Source organism: Pteropus vampyrus, unplaced genomic scaffold, assembly GCF_000151845.1.
Source record: "Pteropus vampyrus isolate Shadow unplaced genomic scaffold, Pvam_2.0 Scaffold55, whole genome shotgun sequence".
NCBI lineage: Eukaryota > Metazoa > Chordata > Mammalia > Chiroptera > Pteropodidae > Pteropus > Pteropus vampyrus.
This window is the reverse complement of record NW_011888836.1, coordinates 8885835-8911784: the sequence shown is the minus strand read 5'-3', so window position 1 is coordinate 8911784 and position 25950 is coordinate 8885835. Positions and strand designations below refer to the sequence as shown.

Genomic DNA, 25950 nt, shown 5'->3' with positions numbered 1-25950 from the left:
TTTTTTAATTATGATGCGGGGTTAAATTTTGTTAAATGGGTTTCTGCATCTATGCACTAGATCATGTGATTCTGAAAAAAAATTCTATTGACATGCTATATTCATCAATTGCTTTTCAGATGTTAACCTGAAAAAGATGTTAATCTTGCATTCCTGGGATAAATCTTACTTGGTCAGGGTGTATAATTCTCTTTATATGTTGCTGGATTTGTTTTGCTAGTATTTTGAGGATTTTTGCATACATGTTCATAAGAGGTACTAGTCTGTAGTTTTCTGATGATGTCTTTGGTTTTGGTTATCAGGGTACTACTGGGGAAGTATTCCAATTTTTTGGAAAAGTTTGTGAAGAATTGGTATTAACTCTACGTGTTTGGTGGAATTCAGAGGTAAATCCTTCTGGGCCTGGGCTTTGTTTTGCACTGTGGGTAGTTTTTCTTTTTTATTACTGATTCGATCTCTTCACTTGTTATAGGTTTATTCAAGTTGTCTATTTCTTCGAGTCAGTTCCAGTAGTTTGTACCTTAATCCTTTCCATGTGAGGTCAGTAGCAATGTATCTCTTTCCCTTCTAATTCTAGTGTATTTTCTATTCTAATATATTCTCTTCTTCTAAAGGTTCAATTTTATTGATCTTTCTTAAAAACCAACTTTCGGTTTCATTGCTTTTCTCTCTTGTATATCTAGTCTCTTTCATTCTGTTCATTTCCACCTTCTGTTTACTTTAGGTTTAGTTTTCTCCTGTTTTCAAAGTGAAGATTAGGTTACTGATTTGAGATCTTTCTCCTTTCTTAATTTATGTTTCTAAGCACTACTTTAGATACATCCCATAACTCTTGATATATTGTCTACGCACTACTTTAGATGCATCTCATAACTCTTGATGTATTGTCTTTCCACTCATATCAAAGTATTTTCTGAATTCCTTTTGATTTCCTCTATGACTCATTCGTTATCTAGGAGTGTACTGTTTAATTTCTACATATTTGTGCGTTTCTGTTACTTCAAATTTGATTGCATTGTGATCAGAGAACATATTTTGTATTACTTCTGTCCTTTTAAATTTGTTGAAGTTTGTTTTATGGCCTAGTTTATGGTCTAACCTGAAAAACATTCTATGTGTACTTGAGAAGAATGTAAATTGTTGCTATTGGGTGGAATGTTTTATATGTCTCTTAAGTTCAGTTGGCTTGTAGTGTTTTCTTTAAGTCTTCTACTGTGTTGTTGGTTTTATGTCTCGTTGTTCTATTACAGAAAATGGGGTATATCTGATACGAAAACCAAAGACACTACAAAAAAAAAAAAAAAAAAAGGCCAAAATCCCTAATGAACAGATACAAATATCCTCAACAGAATATTAGCAAACCAAATTCAGCAATACCTTAAAAAGATCATATACCATGCTCAAGTGGGATTTATATCTGGAATGTAATGTTAGTTCAGTATCCACAAATCTATTACTGTGATATACCAATAAACAAAATGAAAAAAAACATATAATTATATCAATTGATGCAGAAAAAGCATTCAACAATATCTATTTACGATTAAAAACTCTCAGCAAAGTGGGGTAGAGAGAACATACCTCAACATAATAAAGGCAATGTATGTATGACAAACCCACAGCGAACATCATACTCAACAGCAAATAACTGAAAACTTGTTCTTACTGTTAAATGTTTGTGCTAAAAAGATAAAAGTTCTTTTTGTATTTTTTATATTTTTGACTACGATATGGTTATTTAGTCAGGAACAAGACAAGGATGTCCACTTTCACTCAGCATAGTATTAGAAGTCCCAGCCACAGCAATCACACAGGAAAAAAAAAAGCATCCAAATTGGAAATGAAGTAAAACTCATTATTTGTAGACAACATAGTACTATACATAGAGAATCCTGAAGATTCCACCAAAGTAACTATTAGAACTAAGAAATGAATTTAGTAAAGTAGCAGGATACAAAATTAATATTAGGAGATCTGCTGCATTTTTATACACCAATAATGAACTACCAGAGAAAAATTAAGAAAACAATACCATTTACAACTGCATCGAAAAAAATAAATAAAATACCTAGAAATAAATTTAACCAAGTAGGTAAAAGATCTGTACTTGAAAAGTTATAAAACACTGAAGACACAAATAAATGGAAGGCAATATGGTGCTCATGGATAGGAAGAATTATCATTAAAATGGCCATACTACCCAAAGCAATCTACAAATTCAATGCAAACCCAATCAAAACACCAATGGCATTTTTTCACAGAACTAGAACAAATAATCCTAAATTTATATGGAAACACAAATGGCCCCAAAGAGCCTTTAGGAGGAACAAAGTTGGAGGTATCACGTTACCTGATATAAAATTAATGTAGCATTTACATACTAGGTAACATATGTAATCCAGAGATGATTTAAGTATAGGGGAGAGTATGTGTAGGTTACACGCAAATACTATGCCATTTTAAATAAAGGGCTTGATCAGTCTCAGATTTTGGTATCAGCAGGGTGTCTTGTCTGAGGGATGATTATACATGCTAAAAAGTAGCAACCTCTTTTTAAAGTCAAAAGAGGTACACACTATGTGCTCAACAGACATCCAAAATATCTTAAATTAACATGTATAAAAGTAATTTTATAAATATAATTACGTAACCATGAAGGGGGAGGTGATTCCATGAAAATGTTTAGCAGATAACTGAAATCATTTTAACAGTATAAAAATGACAGAAATTCAAACTTTTACTAAAAAGTATTTGAAAATTATATACTGAAAATATAATTGAATTAATCCCACCCATTTAAAATGACTAAGTAACCATATCATAGTCAAAAATATAAAAAATACAAAAAGAACTTTTATCTTTTTAGCACAAACATTTAACAATAAGAACAAGTTTCACTTAAAAGAAATGTAATCTTTCCTTTAGATAATTCAATTACTGTCATTTTGTTTCTTCAATAATACAGTTAAATGACTTCCAATTATAAAGATACATTAACATCGGAAAAGTTTTTACCAAGGTAACTTTTATGGAGTTTTCGATCAAAAAAAAAAAAAAAGAAATGTCTATTCAATAGGGGGAAAAAAATCCTCTTTATTAACTTCACTGTATATTCAGAAAGGATTAAAAAACACACACATATCCTGGGACACAAAACTGTACCAAAAGTATTTCCTTACAAAGTGACTTCACAGACCAATACAACTGGACTTACACAAGACATTATATTGACATACATTAGCTTGAATTAATACACAATTCAAATGTTTTTGAAGCAATGTTCTAGCAGACCCTTATTGCATTAATGTGGAAGTGTATAACTTCTTTAACTCTTTAAAAATAGTAATAAAAAATTACAAAATAACGTAAATGTAGAATTAAGGCCGAGTTTACGCAATCTAATATTAATAGTCAAACAACACTTATAAAAATTGCGGCTGCTGCATATTTTATATATGTACACAGGATGTCTTTAGAAATTTAAAATGCTACTGCTGTCAAAAATTCACTCACTGATTTAATATTTTTCCATGTATCTTAACATTTGAATTTCCAGATACCTGTGCTCTTTCTACTTTTATTTTGAATTCTTCATTAAGTTTCCTCACATATTTACAATTAAATACCTAACCTCTGGAACTTTCTTTAGACACAAGAGACAAACAGTTTTGTTAAATAAATTCACACAAAAGCCGTAAAAACATTTGTTTCCAAGAAATAGTTCTAACATAGCCATAATAATCATACTGAAAAATAGTACATATACTGTTCTTTAGGAATAATAAATGCTGTGTGTCAATTTTACGGTCACTGCTATATCTGCACATCTTCCTCTGACACATAAGCAAGATAATGACAACTAAAGGGCATGATGACTGGAATAATTACAGTAAATCCATATTGTTCAGTGAGATTCAAAAAACTGAATAGTTGTTTCCAGTCCCATCTGAATAGACATGGATATGAATGCCCAGATTCCTGTATAGTCCCCAGAAATATTCAGTGTGGTAAAAGTCACCTTCTCGGTCTTCTGAAACAGAGCTGCAGAAGGCAGGGCATTCTAACTGAGACCAATAATGGTCTCCTCTTCTGTCACCTTTCACACATCTGTTTTGGTTACAGACCTGTTTCATAGTGGGGGAAAAAAACCATAATAAATTATATGTACCAAAGTTTTCCTTTCCTGAACTCCTTCACTAGATGTGTATGGTTAAATATCCAATGGAACTATGTTCTATTCATTCTGATAATCTTCAATAGAAACATTTAATTAAATCCCTGTATATACTCACTTCTTCTACATGTATGCCTGTCCCCTCCAAAACAAAACCGAGAAAGCCTCAAAATAAAAGCAGTAAACATGTATAGAAAAAGGAGTAATTTGTACCATAGTTCTTTAAAATAGTATATCTTAGACTCCAAATCGAAAGATTTTCTCTTGCTTTCACTTTTCCTTAAATGAAATTACAATTTTAAAAATTAACAAGAATTATAATGCTTATTATAATAAAGTTATAAAATAAAGACACAAAAGAAAAAACATTAAAAAATATCTCTAATTACATTCACATAGAGATGACCATAGTGAATACCTTGATGTACATATATATATGCAGATATTTTTATTCAGATACATTTAAATTCTTTATCCCTAATGATAGTTACCTGAACTTCCATCTCCAAACAGAAGATCCACATTTTTGATAAAAAGCTAATTTGTAATCTTTATGAGTAAAACATGAATTAGAAAACTGAAGTCTCTATTGAAGAAATTAAGTCTACCAAGTAGTATTATATATTGCTAAACATATTTTGTTGATTCTAAGATCCATGTTTTTCCACATTTAACATCTTTGAAATCCACCTTTTAATGTCATGAGTTAATCTGTAGTGTTTTTAACATTTCATGAAATAATGGTGTTTCTTATAATTAATAACATCTTAGAGTTGATGAAATATTGTATGTAACCTCTATGAAACTTTCAAATATATAAATGTTATACATACATAAAGATAAATAAAAACAAAAATACATGTGCATATACATTATTTTGCTATTTCCTACTGTGAAATTTATCACTAAAATTTAAAATAGATCACTATTTCAATTCTGTTAAGATATTTTAATTTTAAATGCTCTAATGTTTTTGAGACAGTGTGAGAATTATTTAAGATTTATGGAGTATAGATAAAGATTGGGGATGAGGAAATTACTAAACAAATTAAACAAATTTTAAATAGAAACAATAAATTTAAATTTTAAATAGAAGATTAAAATAGTTTTAAATTTCCCAAAGATAAACAGGATGCAAAAGGGGAGGAAGCCATAGGCTACAATATACCAAATTTTCGACCTAAAACTTCTAACATTGCCTAAACAAAGCTAAAGAACAATGGTAATCTTTTTGGTGTTTGTTTTTTGGCGCCAAAATCTGCACTGACAATATGGTTCTCTCTCTCTGCTCTATGAAAATACTTACACTCTTCCACTTTTCTTTGATATTCTAAAATTTTACTATGAATTATCTTGGCGTCTCTTTTGTCAGTCATTGTGCTGGGCATTCAATGGTCTCTTTCATTCACCCCTGGGAAATTCTCTTCCATATATTTTTTTTTCTCCATTTTCTCCTTTCTAGGATTCCTAATAGTCTGAATTGGTTCTCTGTCTCCTTTGTCTTCACATATTTCTTTTCTGTTTTTCCTGGAAGTTTCTTTGATTTTAATCCGTTGAATTTTTTATTTCAGCAACCGTGTTTGTAATCTATAATCTTACCTCTATCTTCCTCTTAATACCCTCTCAGTTTCATGAATATAACATCCTTCAAGCTTATTAGGAATTATAAATTTTTAAAAGAGTTTGGCTAAATTATCTTCTAGGGTTGGTTTTGCTATTTATCTTAGATTTTCTCTCACATGTTAACGCCACTCATAAACGTGATGATTCTTGGTTTTAATATTATATTTAAGAAAAAGGATTGTGCTGGTGGCCTGGATTTCTTCTCCTGTTACAAAAACAGAACTATTTTCCCATCAAGTCTCCTCTCTGAGTGGAAATTTTAAGTGGGACATGGCAGAGTAGGGCCAGTGGGCCAGCAAGGCTTTGCTTTAAGTGTATGGCTGGAGAGCCAACTATCTGGGTGCTAGTTCCCTAGATGCATTAGACAAGCTTCTAGGGTGCGACCAACTATACCTGAGGCCAATATATCAACATTTAACTAATCATTAACTAACTTCATGGTGTCCATTGTAATGCCTGGAAACAAGGGAACAAAGCTTTCAAAGTTTTGATTTGAAAATCTGGCATATTCTAGGCTGTAGTTTCCTCCCCTTTTCCATTTTGCTCCCATCCACCTTCTTTTGGGCAGGACTTCTCTGAATCCACAGTTTCTGGGTTCTGTCTGACAGACTGTCTGCCACTGTCTCTAGACTATTTCCCAGTTCCTCCTCTTTTAGTGTATTCTAGCCTTGTTTCTATCCTGTTATCTCCAAAAAACTTCAATCAAATGTGAAGGCAGAATGAAGACATTTTCAGACATTAAAAAGCTCCCAGTTTCTTTGTATACACTTTTCCTAAGAAAGCTATGAGACAAAGACAAGGAACCCAAGACACCGTGGATTTAACTCATGAAAGTAGCCAAGAAAGACCAAGGAGGTCCAACACAGTTACTAGTTACTGGAGCAGGAGGAAGAGTATGTGAACAAAATAAATAGTGAAAGAAAAAAAGGAAATCAGAAACTCCAGAAAAATGAACATCATCCAAGAAACAATCTAAATACGTATCAGATTAAAATTTAAGAACTGATATTGTATGGAAGATTTATTTAATCCTGATGTCTGGAACTCTGGTGACCTAGAACCTTATAGAGAAGGAAATGCAATCCTAGCACAAAACTTTGCCTAGTACTAAATATGTACATAGTCATAAAGATATATGTGGTTTATTGCTTTCTACCTTTGAAAAAGCATGGAAGGCTTGGTTGTGGCTGCAAGATAGTATATAACTGAATCATGAGGGGAAAAAAAGTTCGAAAATAATTCAGAACAATTCGGTCCAAGAGTCATTAGATGGGCCAGGCAAGACACACCTCTACACCAAGGGGTTGGGTGAGCTGCACTGTCTGAAAACTGATAAAACAAACAGACATAAGTATATATACACATGTATAAAAAAAAATATGGCGGCGACAACAGAATAAACAAACCATTAAAACAAAGGTTGCCTCTAGGGAATAGGATAAAGTGAAGACGCATAGGATACAAGATTTCCTCATCATAAGCTCTTTCTATACCTGTGCTGTCCAATCCGGTAGCCACTGGCCACGTGTGGCTCCAGAGCACTTGCAATGTAGCTAGCTAGTCCTAATAGAGATTTACTGTTTTCAGAATTTTGAAGACTTTATATGAAAAAAAAAAAAAAATTTAAAATACCTCATTAATAATTTTTCATGGTTTACACATAATATTTTATATACTAAATTCAATAAAATCTACTAAAATTAATCTGTTACTTTTTAATATGGCTCCTATAAAATTTTAATTTTTATGTGTGGCTCACATTACAGTACAACACAATATCATTTGATTTATATACATGTATGACTTTGTAAATGATAGCAGTACTACTAACAACATAATAAACTAAAAAATGTACTTTAGACCATACTGCCTCTGAATTGTTACAAAATCTTAATGAAGAAGATCCAAATCAGTGATTATCTGTAGTAGAGCTGTTGTAACTGCAAGGTCTTGGGCTAATTCAGTGCTTGGGCTAATTCGGTAGCCTCAAGTGTATGTACTTTAGAAATGCTCAGCAGCAATTTCTTCATTGGTCTCTTAGAAAACTGGAAAAATGCTCTCCATCTTTAATAAAACACTTCTTTAAAAATTATGGCAAACCCACATTAAAAAGCTTCAGTAATTATAACATTTTTTCCAATCTTATTTTGATATCCTGTCACTTTTTCTTTATCCAGCAGTATTTTGGAGTATATCCCAGACATCATGTTATTTATCAGTGGTCCCCAACCCTTTTAGCACCAGGGACCAGTGCTACAAGGAGAATCTAATGCCTGGTGATCTGAGGTGGAGCTGATGCTAGCGCTGGGGAGTGGCTGCAAATACAGATAAAGCTTTGCTTGCTCCCCAGCCCGCTGCTCACCTCCTGCTGTGTGTGGCCTAGTTCCTAACAGGCCACAGACTGGTACTGGTCCGCAGTCTGGGGGTTGGGGACCACTGATAAATACTTATAAGTACATATTTCCAACTATATATTTATTTTAATGTAAATACTATTAGATGTTGTTATATACACAATTAATAATTTCTTAACATATCTAATATCCAGATGACATTAAAATGTCTCCAAATTTTTTCAAAGTTGTCATTTTAAAAATTCAAATCCAGATCCAAAAAAGGTCCACACACTGCATTTAACTGTTATATCTTTTAATCATTTTTTTACTCTACATGAACAGTTTATCCTTCTCCCTATGCTTTTATGTCAGTGATTTATTAACAAAATCAGTCATCTTTCCTGTACAATGTCCCGTTCTTGACATTCTAGATTTGGCTGATTGTTTCCTGGTGGCATCATTTAACTCATCCCTAAATTCCCATTATTTCCAGTACACCTGTTAAATTGAGCCCTTCTCAATTTATGAGATTTTAGCTAATGCTTTAAAGCATCTATTGTATGCAATGAATTAACCTCATTCCTATGCATCTAGAATGTAACTAGCTATGTACTACTCTAGGGAAAATAGTCTCTCAGTTTTCTGCAGTGCTTAATTCTTCTACAGAACCCCAGTTGAGAAAGGCTGACTAGAAGCTTCATTAGATTCACGTTAACGTCCTGCTTCTAGTGTTGCTAAGATTGATTAGTGGGTTCGAGTATGTCAATCTGAAGTTATTAAGTTATTAAGTTTCCTCATCAGCTTTTTACTTAATCACTTGGGTATTATTTATTATTTATCATTGATTATTATTGCCTAGATCCATTATTTCATTAAGGGTGGCAAAATCATGATGCTATAATTTTATCATGCCTCTTGTATTTCATTCTTATATAAAGAACTTTATAAAAAATAACTTCGATAAAGAAGAATTTTCTCCAATTATTTAGATATAGAACACGTCTTTTCTATATGAATAAATCGATTTTTACAGTAACGAGCTGGTGCCATAGCGACTGCCAATGATGATTAGTAAGGATTTTCTGCATCATTCTGAACTCATGACTTGTAAAAATTATGTGTTTAAATCCACTGCAAATACTCTTCCTGATGCTAAATTGTCCCAGTACACTTTCAATGGTCAGCTTAATAGTTTGTAAATACTGTATACCTGTAGTAAAAACACATCATTCACATGCCAAAATGTGAAAACACTTCTCATATTGTTGAGTACTATATCCTTATAATCTCATTATCATCTCAGTAGTTCTCCTCTTTAATTTAAAGGCAGCTATTCTACCACACTTTTTTACTCCTGCTACCACACAATGTTAGTGTACTTAAGAGACATCAATGAACTTAGAACATAAAAAATTTTGTCCTACAATTTTTTGCAACATGATTTTGAAGGAAGAGGAGGCATAATTTGGCTTCTACCTACCTCTCCAATCACATCTTGGGATCTTCTCCTTGCCCACCACACTTTAGCCATACAAGCATGCTACACTTGTTATTTTCTCAGAGCTTACATACCTAACTGAAACCTACAGGGCTGGTTTCTTCATAAAAATTTGGAGAGTATATGGCTAGCTTCATCTTTCGGTTCTCTGCTAAAATGCATCCTTCCAGAAAACCAATATAGTTTCCCCATTATATTTTATCACTTCATCCTTTTTTCTTTCATAGAAGTTAACATTATTGTATATGTTTATATACAGAAAAGAGTTTACTTTTTTGAATTGTCCTGCACGGGACTGTAGAGTGTCATGGGGGCAATAACCACCTCAACTTTTATTCACCCAGCAACATACAGCACAAAATGAACATTCAAATAGTTACTGCATATATGTAGAATATGTAGATATACAGGGCATGGAATACCAATTCCAAACACCACAGTCTTGAGGGAACTCCTGTAAGGTTAATGTGAGACACTTACCTGGACAGAGTCTACATTTAAACTTTTTGAAATAATGTACAAGAAACCCTAGTACCACGGTATCCTGTGTGATGGCTGTCCCTATAGATAATCTAAAAAAGAAAGTTGTTCTTATCACCGAGTTAGCTGCAGACAGCTTTGTTGGTTTTTGGGTGAGCTATCTAAATGGTATTTGATTTTCCAAACCAAACGCTAAAAGCAATTTTTAAATAAGTAATGTACAAATGGTGCTGCATAGTCTATACTTATCAAGTTGCTGATCCTATGAAGCAGAATGAGTGTATTCAAAAGTCAGGCCAAACTGAAAAGCAATTTAAATCTTAACATTGACTTTTAACATAACATAAAAAAAAACTATTATGTTTCCAAATAACTAGCAAAAGTCATTTAGAAAACTGGAATATCCTGAATGAATATGATGATTATTTCTTCCTTCATTATCCATCACTTAGTTCAATAAAACACACACACACATTCTGGCTCAAGGGGAAAATTAGAAATAAATTCATGCTATTTTTTAAAGTATGATGAGCCAGGAGCTTTGATAAACTAACCAATGATAACTTTCAAGTCTTAAATAGACTCACCTATTTTGTCTTGTAGCTTCTCTTCTCATTCTTTTAAGAGGAACTGGACAATCTGTTATTTCAACCTTTGCTGGATGACGCAATGAATCACTACACTTATGTGTGGAAGTCATACCTGTAGATAGAAAATGTACAAAATTAACTTTAAAAAGATTAGAATTATTATAAGCAAGAAAAGCAAATAATTTACAAAATTATTTAATTTAATTTACAAAAAAAGAATTAATAAATAATACTGAGTAATTTTTACTACATCTGCTGAGAGAATAGTTTTTAACCGTTTATCAGATGACTTGGAGGTCAAGAATGCCGACTGAAGCTCTGGATCATTCACATTCTTTCTTCTTGTAGCTGAACCTCTCTAATCATAAATACTTTCTCATACGGAGAAACTAGATGTTAACAAAAAGTAAGCACATACCTAGTTTTTGCTCTATTAATTTCAGATTTTTTTCTCGTTCATCAAGTTCCTGTTTTTTCTTCTTCATTTCAGGAGACTGAAGGTACTCTAATTGACTATTAAGGTCCTCAGTCAGATTGTTCAACTTGTCCAGAGCATTACGATACTGCTGAAGAAGATCTGCAAAGAAACCAAAGATATTTGATTAAAACTACTGATAGAGTTTAAGGAAAGAATTAGCAACGCTGGGTACTATGTTACAGCAACATGTGGGAACTACTTTTAAAGCCAAAAAATGTTCAATGTAAACAAATAAAATAAAAAAGCAGTTTAGATCCCAGGACAAGACTGATGCTTGTTAAATTTTAATTTCCTTCAATTGCTTAACTTTAATAAATTTATTTCTGAGTTTTCTACATAAAAGTGCTCTCTGAATGGGATCACTTACTCAATGTTTACATCCTGTTTGATATTCAATAGTCAATCTGATTCCACATAGACAAATTTGGAGAGTATAAATGCATTAAATACATGCTAGAAAATCACTGCTTCTAACATCACCATTATTGTAAACATGGCTTTCAAAAACACACTTTTGGTAAAATACTTAATTTTCAAAAACTTAACTTGCCTTAAATTATTTGTCTAAAAATGTATTATATTATGCAAAATTGAAACCATCACCTGTATGATTTACTAGAAACTAAATATTAAATACAGTGACTATACTTTAGTCCAGGGATCAGCAAACTATAGTCCATGGGCCAAGAATTCTTTTCATGGTTTTAAATGGTTACATTCTAAATGGTTATATAAATACTTTCATACTACCCTCAATTTTGCCTCTTGGATCACAAAACCTAAAATATTTACTATCTGGCCCTTTGAGATTCTAGTCTCATACAACAAAGATGATCAATATTCATGAGAATGGACATATAAACACCCAAACATTTAGTGAATAAATAGAATAGTTTATATATAAAACTGTGTTAGAAATTAAGAGTCAGAGTACATTAGATATAACATGAGTTATAAAATGAGATATTCTATACTTTAAAGGTTAAGAACAGTATTTGAAAAAGAAAACTAACCAGTATTCTGAGAATCTACACTTAGAGTGAGTAAATACACACACATGTATATCTGTGACTATATTCATCATGAATATATTAATATAAACACAAATTCTATATGTATAACTGAGTGATGACAAGGTCTTATGTTCCTTAATTCTTTATGACTTACTGGGAACTCTTAAAGGTATCTGGAAAAGAGGCCGAGTTTCTGGCCTGGTAGTTCTTCCAATTTCATAGTAAAGAAATATTTTCTATGTATATAAAATAACAGTTATTTTATAGGTGAATGAGTTAAAAACTTATGTCTCGACCTCAATGTCAGTGATGCTGCCCTTCTTCACAAGACAACATAAAACTTCAGGTCATTAATGATTAAAATCATATTTCTTAATGTAGTTAGTTATGAGGTTCTTTTACCTTTAAAATACTCAAGAAAGAAGTATATTCGAGGAAGAATCAAAAGATATCTAGAGACAAATGAAAACACAATGACTCAAAAATCTATGAGACACAGCGAAAGCAGTCCTAAGAGGGAAATTTACAGCAATCCAGGCCTACCTCAAGAAATAAGTAAAGGCTCAAATAAACAATCTAATCTTATACTTAAAAGAAAAAAAAGAACAGCAAAAAAGTCCAAAGTGAATAGAAGGAAGGAAAATAAGAGTCTAGAAAAACAATACAAAAGATTAATGAAACCAAGAGCTGGTTCTTTGAAAGGGTAAACAAAACTGACAAACCCTTAACCAGACTCATCTAGGAAAAAAGAGAGAGAACTCAAATAAAATCAGAAATGAAAGGAGAAATAACTATGGACTCCACAGGAATACAAAGGATCATAGGAAAATACTATGAGCAATTATACGCCAACAAATTGGACAATCTGGAAGAAAAGGATACATTCCTAGAAACATACGATCTCCCAAGACTGAGTCAAGAAGAAACAGAAAATCTGAACTGATCGATTACCACAAATGAAATCGAATCGGTAATCGAAAACTTTCCCCAAAACAAAAGTCCTGAACCAGATAGCTTTGTAGGTGAATTTTACCAAACATTCAAAGAAGAATTAACATCCATTCTTCTCAAACTACTCCAAAAAATTCAAGAAGAGAGAAGGCTCTCTAACTCCTTTTATGAGGCCCCACCACTACAACTTGATTCCAAAACCAGAAAAAGACATTACAAAAAAAGAAAACTATAGGCTGATATCTCTTATGAACATTTGATGCAAAAATTCTCAACAAAATATTAGCAAACTGAATTTAGCATTACATTAAAAATATCACACACCATGATCAAGTTGGATTTATTCAGGGATACAAGGTTGGTACACTATCCACAAATCAATTAATGTGAGACACTATATTAACACATCGAAAGATAAAAACTATATGATATCAACAGATGCAGAAAAAGCGTTCAACAAAATCCAGCATCCAGTTATGATAAAAACTCTCAGCAAAGTGGAAATAGAATATACCTCAACATAATAAAGGCCATATATGACAAACCTACAGCCAACATCATACTCAATGGAGAAAGGCTAAAAGCGTTTTCCTTAAGATCAGGAACAAGATAAGAATGCCCCCTTTTACCACAGCAATTAGACAAGAAAGAGAAATAAAAGTATCCAAATTGGAAAGGAACAAGTAAAACTCTCGTTATTTGCAAATGACATACTATCTATAGAGAACCCTAAAGATTCCACCAAAACACTGTTAGAACTGATCAATGAATTCAGTAAAGTAGCAGAATACAAAATAAATAATCATGAAGAGAATCGAAATGGGTTAAAGAGTAATATGTAAGACCCCAAACCAAAGAAAACATAGGCAGTAATCTCTCTGATATTGCTACTAGTAATTTATTTTTGAACATATCTCCTCGGGCAAGGGAAACAAATAGGACTTCATCAAATTAAAAGGTTTTGCACAGCAAAGGAAACCATGAACAAAATGAAAAGACAACTGACTGAATATGAGAAGATATTCGGTTATGATACATCTGGTAAGAAGTTAATATCCAAAATATATAAAGAACTCATACAACTCAACAACAAAAAAACCAAACAATCCAATTAAAAAATGCACAGATATTTCTCCAAAGAGGAAATACAGATGGCCAACAGTCACATGAAAAGATGCTCAAGGTCACTAATCATCAGAGAAATGCAAATTAAAACCAAAATGAGATATCAACTTCACACCTGTCAGAATGGCTATCAACAATAAATCAAAGAACAAGTGTTGGCGAGGATGTGGAGAAAAGGGAACCCTCAATACACTGCTGGTGAGACTGCAAATTGGTACAGCCACTATGGAAAACAGTATGGAGGTTTCTCAAAAAATTAAAATGGATATACCTTTTAACCCAGCAATTGCACTCCTGGGTATTTATCCTAAGAAAACCAAAACGATAATTCGCAAAGATCTATGCACCCCTATGTTCATGGCAGTACAATTTACAATAGCCAAGATATGGAAGCGAACTAAATGCCCATCAACAGACGATTGGATAAAGAAGTTATGGTTCATATACATAATGGAATATTACTCAGCCATTAAAAAAAATGAAATCCTACCATTTGCAATGATATGGATGGACCTAGCGGTTATTATGCTGAGTGAAATAAGTCAGACAAAGAGAAATACTATATGATTTCATGTAGCTGCAGAATCTAGGAAAAGAACAAACTAATCAAAAACAGACTCACAAATACAGAGGACAATCTGGTGAGGGCCCCAGGGGAGGGCGGTTGAGGGGCTGGAAGAAAGGGTGAAGGGTTAAAGAAGTACAAATCATTAGTTGATAAACGGTTACAGGGATGGGGAACACGGCATAGAGAATCAGTTAGCTTTAATGTAACTGCTGGGTGTAGAACCACAGGAGAGAAACAGCAATCAGGGGGATCGTTTCATAAACTATATAAATATGTAACCAACGTAGTGTATACTTGAAACTAATAAAATTAAAAAAATAAATAAAAAATGCAGCCCTAACAGTAGCTTCTATATTTTATTCATAAAATGGACAGTAGCAGCTAAATTTAACATGCCTTATCAACCCTCAAATTTTTGTATATGTAATTTCTATTTATCATGGTGTCTATAAAAAGTCTTTCTTAATTCATTTAATAGAATTTTGCCAAGGAGAAGAATTTGAAATTCGCATTAAATTCTGTTTATAAATAATTTTTGAACTTTTTATATGGTCTGTTGTCTAAATTTTTCAAATATCTGGGGGAAAAAAACGATGAAGCTTTACTATGAAAACAGCAAAATACTTTTAAAACTTAGTTCATATAAAGGGAAGAAAGTTCAAATTACAATGCATTAATTTCTGTATGATACATATATGAAGATAAAGAATATATCTAGGAGAATGACCACATAAGCAAAACTACTAAAAGTAATACAAAAGAACTGAAAGTATATCTGAAGGGCTGTTATTAGGCAAGTATTTAAGGTTGCCTTTCTCACCACTGGAAGCTTTAAGCAGTTAGATGGGTAGGTAGACTTTACTAAAAATATTTAGGTTTCTTCAAATTTTGTGTTCTACGTGATCCTAAGAACTTCATTGGCAAAAACTGATAGCACTTACGCTTACCAAAAAAATTATGTGAAAAAATATACTTGAATCTCTGCTTTGATTTGTTCCAAAATAATCTACCCAGTGAGAAGAGGAAGGCAAGTTATGAAAGGGGTAGGTATAAATGACATAAAAGTAGCTAGGTGACAGGTCCATGGGAACTCATACTACTACTTGGTTTACTTCCATAATAAAACTAAACAAAATATCCTTGCCCTGAAAACCATGGCACTTAAATAATCTTGTTCAGTATTTCTAAAAACATTAGGAATGGTTTTACTCAAAATAACAATGAAAAAACCAATAAATGGACAGTAATAATTGAGAGGAATTATTTTTTAAAAGTTATTTAAAGAAATAATTATGGACATTGTAGAAGGTAGGATATAGACAGATGAAAGAAAGGAGAGCTGTTAATAGCAAATGAAGAAAGGAACATCTTTTTAAATATCCAATAAGTAATTTATTCTAATAATTTACTCTAAATAAATTAGAGTAATTTATTCTAATAATTTATATTAGAATAATGACACAAGTATAAATAATGTCAAAGCTGACCAGATGTATAATACATATTTGGAATATATGAACATAATAAAAATGTTAATGAGTTTGTTAGTAATATCATGATTATAAGCTATATATTGATTACTTATTGAATAAAGATTTTCCTTTCTTCAGTATCTATTAACAGCTCTCCTTTCTTCTGTCCATATCTTACCATCTACAATGTCCATAATTATTTTTTTAAATAATTTTTTTAAAAGAATTTCTACTTATAAGATCTCTATAGAAAACCTGGGATAATACAGAAAAAAAGAGGAAAGGTTGGGAAAAAATCAATAGGTCTACCAACTCACTTTTTTCTAGTCTTTTTATTCCATAAGTTTGCAAGTTTAATTTTTAACATGTGTGATACTTGCATATATTTTCTAACCACTTTCCATTTAACACTGTAATAAGCCTTTCCCAGATTATAAATTCAATTGAAGTATTTAATATTTCTAATGTTTTGCTTCAAAAACAAGGCTATAATTTTCACCTAAGTAAAAAGTCTTGTCTGTATTTAGAATTGTTTATTTAGGCATGTTATTAGGCATGTTTCCTAAAAGATCAATTACTGGTTCAAAGAACATGAGTATTAAAAATTAATAATTTTTCTAATTATGAAAGTGACATAGTATTCACTGAGGCAGAGCTGGAAAAATATATAGATAAGGATAACAGAGAAAAAATGATCTCAATTATGTAATCCTGAAATAAAGAAGACAATTTTCTTTCTACTTTTTTTCTTTCTACTCTTTTGCTTCACTGTGCGAATGAATACCTACACTGTCCTGAACTTGAGAGAGTTATCTAACCTTTCTGAGCCTCATCTTCCTCATCTGTAAATGAAAGCATTCAAGTGACAAGCTTAACAAACTATTCGGTAATAAGTTAAGATTTCAAATATTAACTATTATTATTACATTGAAAATTGCTAATTCATGTCATCTACCCACTTTTCTATTACTCTTTGCTTTTTTTTGATTTTTAAAGATTGTTTTTAATAATAAGGCTATAATGCCTTTGCCTATCATATGTTGCATTTTTCCCCTTAGTTTGTTATTTATCTTTCTATTTTCTTCATGGTGCTTTAAAATTTTATGTAAACTTAAAAAAATTAACTATAAAATATTGTATTTTCTCACTTCTTACAGTATTTTAGATAGGGTGATCAGGGAAGTTCTCTCTGAAGGTGTGACAGAGTACAGAACTGAAAAGAAAAGAAGCAAGTCATGCAAACGTCTGGGGTAAAATTGCTGAAGGTAAAAAAGGAACATTAAAATAAACTCTTCCTTTCAATATTAAGCTTTCTTATTTCTATTTAGCTGTGTCAAGAACTCCTTGAACCCAGCTGAAGAGTAGTTAATAGTTTTCTTTTGATGTGCTATTTTTGGAAATAGGTTTGTTACTAGTTTCATAAAGTGATCTGTATTTTCCATATTTATCTATATTCTGGAATGATTTATATTTAAAATAAAAAAAGACCTATAGGATGGAGTTAACTTTTTGAACACTTCCTCATGTAATGGTCTATATAAGTATCCTGCCTTATTTAAATCAATTTTGTTCATTTGCAATTTTCTAGAACTTAGCCCCTTTTATTTGGAGATGTTAAATAAATGTATTTATAACATTATCAAAACCTAAGAAACCTCTATGCCTGAATGTATCCTGTGAGCCATTATTCCTTTAATATTAGTTTTTGCCCAAAGACCATCTCTAGAAATTATATATTCAATGAAAGAGTTTTCTTTTTCCTAATTCATTTGCTTGTACTTGTTTCTTAAAATGTACTTTTTTTCTCCTGTCATTTGAGTGGATTATTTTCCTTCTCATTTAATAATAAAAGCATTAAGCTTTAGACTACATTTTATTTCAACTGTCTTCATGTCGCCTACATCTAATTTGTAATGCTTAATTCTTCAAGAATACTCTTTAATATTTAAACTATTTTTTTTTTTTTTGACAAAATAGTTGTTTCTGAATGTCCACTATTTGGAGTTAGTTTGGGAGGAAAAGAATACATTAATTTTAATTCTATTACATTATGTCACAAAATGTATCCTAAGTAAATTTTAATTTTTATAATTTGTAGTCTCATTGTAGCTGATTAGCACAGTGATCAACTAAAATTATGACCAATTTTTGTGACATAGTCTATAAACATCTAAGAAGCTACTGGTATTACAATTTGTTCTTTGACTAATGACCTGTCATGGAATAATGGTTTCTCACAACAATGTTTCTATCTTTGTGTTATGAACAGTTTTAAGAATTTTTATTCTGTAACTTATTACATCAAGTTTATTAACTTTTATGCATCTAGTATGGAATATATTTTTTATCAAAATGAATTTATCTTTGTCCTTTCAGTGCCTTTGTCTTGAACTTAATTTTGGCATTAATATTTCTATTTAATGTTTACATTACATTTTTGTTAATTTAAGATTTTTACCTTGTAGTATTTTGTTTAGAAGGGTATTTCTTGTAAGGAACATAAAGCGCTGTCATGGAGAGACACAACTTTTAACGGATTCCTATTCTAGTTTATTGACTATGTAGCTAAGTACTCAATAAATGCCAGCTATTTTTATATACCCTGAAACTAGATTTTTAAAATTTAAGTCTTTGCTTTTTAATAAAAGAACTCAATGTATTTACATGTTATCCAAGGTATTATTTCTAATCATTTTATAATATGTACTCATTTTTTCCTTCTGTTTTATGCTCTGATTTACTCTTATATCACATACAAAATATGCAAACACTGTGTAGGCAGAATTATTTAGAAGACAAACACTCTGCTTTCAATTGTGCGAGTATAGACAATTTTTGTGGTGGTAGTCTAGTTGAAAATTGCTTTTCCTCTGCAAACGTCCCACGATACACAAGGAGGAGGTTCCTCAAAGCTCTTTTCTATTCTATCTGATCATTACTATGGCTGGCTGATTCAGAAGAGAAAGCTTCTCCCAGGAGTTGTAGGATCTGAGTTCTGTTAAAAGATGCACTCCAGGATGAAGGTTACACTCAAGGTTGCTAAATGTCCCAGAGCCATTCTTGCTTTTGTCTTGGCTGTTTCTACTCTCCTTTGAAATCTGTGATTTCTTCCAATTTTTCCCAACACAGTACTGTTTTGCTTAAAGTGGTCAAGGCTGACAGCTATTGCCTACAATCGAAAATACTTTATGCATATCAGTAATCTTAAAGTGTCTCATTTTTTTAAAAACCGTCTTTCTAATATTTGAGTTCTTATCGGTGAATCATTAGTCTCTTTATGGTACTTAAAAAGTTCTACAGGTAATTCTTATTGTTTGGAAACACTGCAATAAAGTGTAGTGCTAGAGTGATAAGGGTTGAGGCTTTTTATGTTAATTCACTACTCCAGTCTGAATTGTTTTTTTTGATTTCTTATTGGTTTGTTTAGATGTTCATTTACTATCTATAAAGATTTCTGAATGCATTTACTGCCATCATTACCAGAAGTATGAACCTTTATATATATATAATTTAATTTTCTGTATATTGATGTTCTAACATCTTAAAAAACCTTGCTGGCTGGAGAGAGACTGCTCCTCCCAGAGATAGCAAAGGCCCCAACATGTCTTTGATATGCTAACTAACCAATTTTGAGCAAAACCTCCTTTATCTGGCCTGTGCACAGCAAGAAGTAATATTTTTCTGCCTTAATCATCTCAGGGCCAGGTACCAGCAAAGTAGCAAGAGACCTCTCAAAGCCTGTTGAAATTATTCAAAATAATCAATCCTAAATTGTTTAACCTATTTATGCCTTACCTTTCCTGCAAAAACCCTAATAAAGGTTGTGGCCTAAGCACTATTCTTCCTCCTGTCTTCTGCCTCCTGACCACCCTGGTGTTTTTCAATGTAGCCCTGTAAGGTATACGTGGTGCCTCCTGTCTCTAGGACCTGTGAATATAATAAACTTTATTTTCCTGAGCCTTCCTGTGTCTTAAAATGTGGTATATTTACACAATGGAATACTATCCTACAATGTATATGAACTTCAATTATACACATAGTGCTGAATGAATAAAGCCAGACATACACAAGAGTATGCACTGCATGATTTCATTTACATAAAGTACGAAAATGAACAAAACTAATCTATGCTGTTTTTAGTCAAGAAGGTTGTTAGCCTTTGGAAACGAGGTTAGGCAGTGAATGGAAGAGGGCATGAGAAAACATATGTGGTGCTGATAATGTTCCACATCCAGGGGCAGTGTTCATCTTGTGAAAATTTATCAAGCTGTATGTTTATGAAATGTGTGTTTCTATATGTATATTATTCTTTAATAAAAGTTAACAAAATGTGGTATATACACACAACAGATATTATTAATTATTAAAAAGAAAGGGTGTTCTGACATATGCTATAACACAGATACACCTGGAAGACATGCTAAATGAAATAAACCAGTCCCAAAAGGATGAATGCTGTATGATTTCATTCATATAATGTGCTGAGAATATTCAAATTCAGAGGCAGAAAGTAGAATGGTGGTTGCCAGCGGGAAGAGGGAATGAGCAGCTGCTGTTAATATGGGTACAGTTTCAGTTCTGCAAAATGACAAGAGTTTTGGAGACTGGTTGCACAACAATATGAATGTACTTAACACTATTGAACTGTACATTTAGAAATGGTTAAGTTGATAAATTTTCTATTCTATGTATTTACCATAATTTATCATTAAAAATGTTAACAATAAACTGGTTTTTGCTGAAAAACTAAGCAGATATTCAAGCATATTACAACTATATAAAATTAAGCACAAATAGTCTCTAAAGGTCTATAGGGGACCTCTTGTAAAAGTACAGGTGACCCTTGAACAACACAGGGGGTTCAGGGAGCTGACCAATCCCACTCCCTGATCCTTGTGGATACCAAAATCCACAGATGCTCAAGTACCTTATATAACATGGTATAGAATAATGCATATAGTCAGTCTTCCACATCCACAGATTCCCAACTGCAGATCAAAAATACTGTTTTCAATCCATGGTTGGTTGGATTCAAGGATGCAAAACGTGGGGATATGAAGGGCCAACTATATATTTACTAAAAAAAAAAAAAAAAAATCCACGTATAAATGGACTAGCACAGTTCAAATCTGTACTGTTCAAGGGTCAACTGTACACACACTTCAGAGCTTAGATGTAGAAACAATTCTGTTGGCAGCCTACAGAAAGTAAAATGGGGTGAGGTCTCACGTCACAAACAAAAACATCTTATTCATATTTGTTACTGGTTAATTTTTCATGTTAGAATATTAATATGCAAGTCCCAAAAAAAGGATAAAAATCAAATGAAAAACTTATTTAAGTACTTATTCAACTTACCTATTTGTTCCCCTAAGACCAGGCACTGTTTTGGTACTGGGGCTCCAAATACCATTCCCCGAAGTTTGTCCATTGGAGGAGCTTTATTCTGAAGGCCCCCGAACTTTCCATTGCTTCGAATTCGATCTCCATCTCTGGTGAGCAGTGTAGGACAATGTGTAATTTTAACAACCTAAAGTAAACAGATATTAGTGAGTCTATAAAACTCATTTCAATTGTTCTATGAAAGGGGAAATCATTTAAAGGTTCTGAAATTAGAAATGACATGATCATACTAGTATTTTCACAAAATAAGCCAGTGCCCTATAATGAACAGAGGCTCGTGGACATGGACAATAGACTAGGGGTTATCAGAGGGTGGGGAGGGGGAGGTAAATGGGTAAAAGGGGTCAAATATGCAGTGACAGAAAGAAATCTAACTATGGGTGGTGAACACACAATACAATATGTATATATCTTACTGCTAAATTGTATACCTGAAACTTAATGGATTTCATTAATTATTATCACCATAAAAAAAAAAAAAAGATGAACTGAGGGAAAGAAACAGAAAGAGGGAGATGAACTAGACTAATTCTCAAGTGTTAGTCTAAACTAGAATAGTGACAACACAAATTTAAAAAAAATAAATTGACACCTTGACTTATAAGAGGAAGAGAGGGAAAAGCCAGTGGTCTGCTTCTGAAAGTCATTTCAGGATCAAGGTAGCATTACTAGCTCAGTTTCTTTCTACTAGATACAAATTTTCCAGATGACTGAAGAACAGCATAGTGAGAATATTACACTGAAGAAAATACAGACTGAAAAGCATAGGGCTGAAACTTCAGAGGACAATACTACAATTTCAATTGTGGGAAATTTGTGGGAAGTAAAAGAGCTAGTATGTGAGAGTTGGGGGAACTAGAATTATATAGTAAAACCTAAGTCACGAAAAGAAGTAGGTAGAGTTAGTCACAAATTAAATTCTTCAGAGAAGTGAGAGAATAAGACACTAGATTTAGATTTCATGATCTTTAATGTTCATGAAAGAATATTCTTTCAAAAAAGGGTTAGGAAAAAAATAAAATGTTCAACTTCTCTTGGTAACCAAAGAGGTAGAATTCAAATTGAGATATTTTCACTAATCAAAATGTTAAATGTACATATGCATATATGTGTGCACACGTCCACACACACACCACACCACACATATCACTGAATATTGGGAGAGCTATGGTGAAAAGGTCTTATACTAATCTGCTCTGGGACAACCATTCTCAAAGGAAATGTGACAAGTGTTAAAAAGCTTAAATTTTGCATGACCCAGCAATTTCGCTTCTAAAAATAATCACAAGTGTAAACAATGTGCCCTGAAACATTATTTTAATAATGAAAAATATGAAACTTACAAGCATCAGTAAGTTACATAAATGAAATCTGCACAATGAAACAGAATTCATACATTATAACTTAATGTAAAAATACCTATGCTAATCTAATATTGAGGGTTAAATAGTCTGATTTATAAAAATAAATTTAAATAAAACTTGATATTTTAAAAACGAAAAATAGGTCATGCAATAGAAAAAATCATAACTAGTAGTTACTCTTTTAAAATAATTATAGGGGTACTTTACAGATGTTTTCCCATCAAACTGGATACCTTAAAAAATTTAAATGTAATAAGATGCCTATTTGAAGAAAATCTGTAGTGAATTTTTTGGTAAAATGAACCTTTTAGTAAAACAAAGAATAACACTTTACTTTCAGTTTGGATTTATATGTTTTCTAAAAGTGAACATTAAGAAAACAAACTGGATTCATGAACTATCAGGATTCAGAAAATGTTTTTAAGGATTTGATGCCATCTTAAATAATAAACACACTCAAATTTAAGACTTGTTTATTCTCTTGTTAACAGACTGACAATAATGCCTCAGGTTGAAAGGAGAGTTTGGTTTCCCTTTTACAACAATTCTTCAAATATTATTTTTATAAAGTTTTTCAATGTTCAAAGTATCTTTCAATCTTGCGATTCTACCCCACTAAGCTCTCTATTAAGACAAAAAAAGTAATGACAGTTTTTGCAAATTCAGTGAATGAACAACAGCCCTATAGCTCTGGGAAATACTTATTCACAACCACTGTAGGGACTAGCAAGGAGTGGAATAAACAAAGGGTTAAAGTAGGATAAATGACATGAAGAATTTAGGCAGAGAAAACAATAACAAAGACTACTGAAACCTAACAATGTCACTAAGGGATGTCTTAAAAGTCTCTTCTCAGGAGAGCTTTAAAATAATATTTAATTGATGGAATTACATATGACTTCAAGTGTTCAAAATTTTGGAAGAAATCAGTATGTATTATACCAATTATGAGGAACATATACTGCACCTGCTTTTGTCACATATGCTCTACTTCTATTATTAAATTTACTGAGGTGACATTGGTTAATATATGTAGGTTTCAAGTGTACAATTCACTAATACATATGTATACTGCATTGTATGTTCACCACTCAAAGTTAAATCTCCTTCTATTACCATATATTTGCTCTCCTTTAACCTCATCTACTTTCTCCTCCCTCTCTTTTCCCTCTGGTAACCAATAAATCATTGTGTCTGAGTTTTTGTTTGTCTTGTTCATTTGTTGCTTTCAGTTTTATATCCCGCATATGAGTGAAATCACATGGTTCTCAACTTTTTCTGATTTATTTCGCTTAGCATGACAATCTCAAGATTCATCCATGTTGTCGCAAATGGCAGCATTTCATTTTTTTTTTTTTTTTTATGGCTGAGTAATGAAAACAACTAAAGTATTCTCTGATAGATGATTGGACAAAAAAGATGTGGTACGTATATACAATGGAATATTGCTTTACTGCTTTTTATAAAACTATGGGTTGGTGTCTTTCATCAGTTCTAAAGAGTTTTCAGGCATTAGTTCTTCAAATATTGCCTATGATTCCCTTCCCCTTCTCCCCTTGGCACTATAATTAGACTTTTTTTTTTCCTTTTGAGATTTTTCTCATTCTATCTTCCAGCCTCTCAAACTCTTTCTCTTACATTCCTTCTCTCTGGGCTGCAGTCTGGATAACTTTTTTTTTTTTTACCTATTTCTCAATTAATTAATTCTCTCTTAAGCTGTTAAACCGGTCCGGTGAGTATTTATTATATATTTTTTATTTTTAGAAGTTCTATTTGATCTTTAAATTGAATTGTTCTTTCTTCATTTTCAACATTTTTATTTTTGAACTATATTAAACATACTTAGAAATACTTGCTCTTATATTCAACATGGAAGTCTTTTCAGTTTTAAGATAAAGGTGAATTCTTCCAAAGAGAATCTGTGTTTCCTCTATCAGATATCTAAGGATACTACCAGTCCACCAACATAGGAAACCAAACATTTATCTTGACATTTTTCAGACAAGTATTATGCATGCAGACTACAAACAGACATGAGGGCCAATTTGTTTATACTGATGAATTCTCTAGGAAAGCAATTTAATATTTTTTTCTTTTCTACTTAATGCCAAGGTTCAAAAAAGGCAATTTTCTGGCAGTCTCCAGAGGTACTTGGATTTGAGATGGAAATGGCAGATATATTGCTTTGTTCACTCTTACACTAAGGTTTAGTCCTTTGGGGGTTCCAGTTTACTAGCATAAGGTCTTCTATCAGATTCTCTACTTTGGTTAAAGACCTGGTTTTTATCTTCTACCTTCTGAGCCTCTCAAGGGAGTGAAAATTGATGCTCAAGTTCAATTAGTTTGACAAATGTTCTCAAGGCAAAATATGGCTTTAAGTGTTCTGTTTATCTCTGGGTTCCCACCTTCACTTAGAATCTTTACTTTATTGCTAGTTCACGAATTAAGGTATATATCTTAATGATATATAGCCAGAAATAACCTTTTGATATAGCCTTTTAATTTCTGCTGGAGTTTCCTCTGGCTATCTGAGTTGTCTAGTCTATCTCTGTATAACCCTTAGTGCCTAGCACTCTGCCTAGTAGTGTACTGGAGGTAGCATTTACCAAGTCATGAGAGCTAGGTCTACCGTATGCTTCATCCAATGACTGCACATAGGCAGCTGGAAATCAGCTATGATATAAGCATTTACACCAAGGGGACTGGCAAAAGCTGCAAATCAGGGTCCTACCACCCCATGTCCAGAGAGCTCAACATTTAATAGCATACCACTGTCTTACACACTGTGGATGTACAAATATCTGACAGCACTAGAATCTTCCAGTTATTACCCAATTTGTTAATTCTATTCTCCCCAGAAAGCTTCTTATCTTCT

General features: G+C 32.2%; 1 protein-coding gene across 1 annotated transcript in view; it reads right to left on the bottom strand.

Moving 5' to 3' along the window:
• Positions 1-3766: 3766 nt before the first annotated feature.
• SMCHD1 (structural maintenance of chromosomes flexible hinge domain containing 1) overlaps positions 3767-25950 on the bottom strand; it is a 138390-nt gene continuing 116206 nt past the window's right edge. The window contains exons 45-48 of the mRNA XM_011360478.2: positions 21667-21838; positions 11120-11278; positions 10699-10813; positions 3767-4124 (exon numbers count right to left, since the gene is read on the bottom strand). Coding sequence (XP_011358780.1) covers positions 4100-4124; positions 10699-10813; positions 11120-11278; positions 21667-21838 — 471 coding nt within the window. The 3' untranslated portion in view covers positions 3767-4099. The remainder of the gene's footprint in view (positions 4125-10698; positions 10814-11119; positions 11279-21666; positions 21839-25950) is intronic.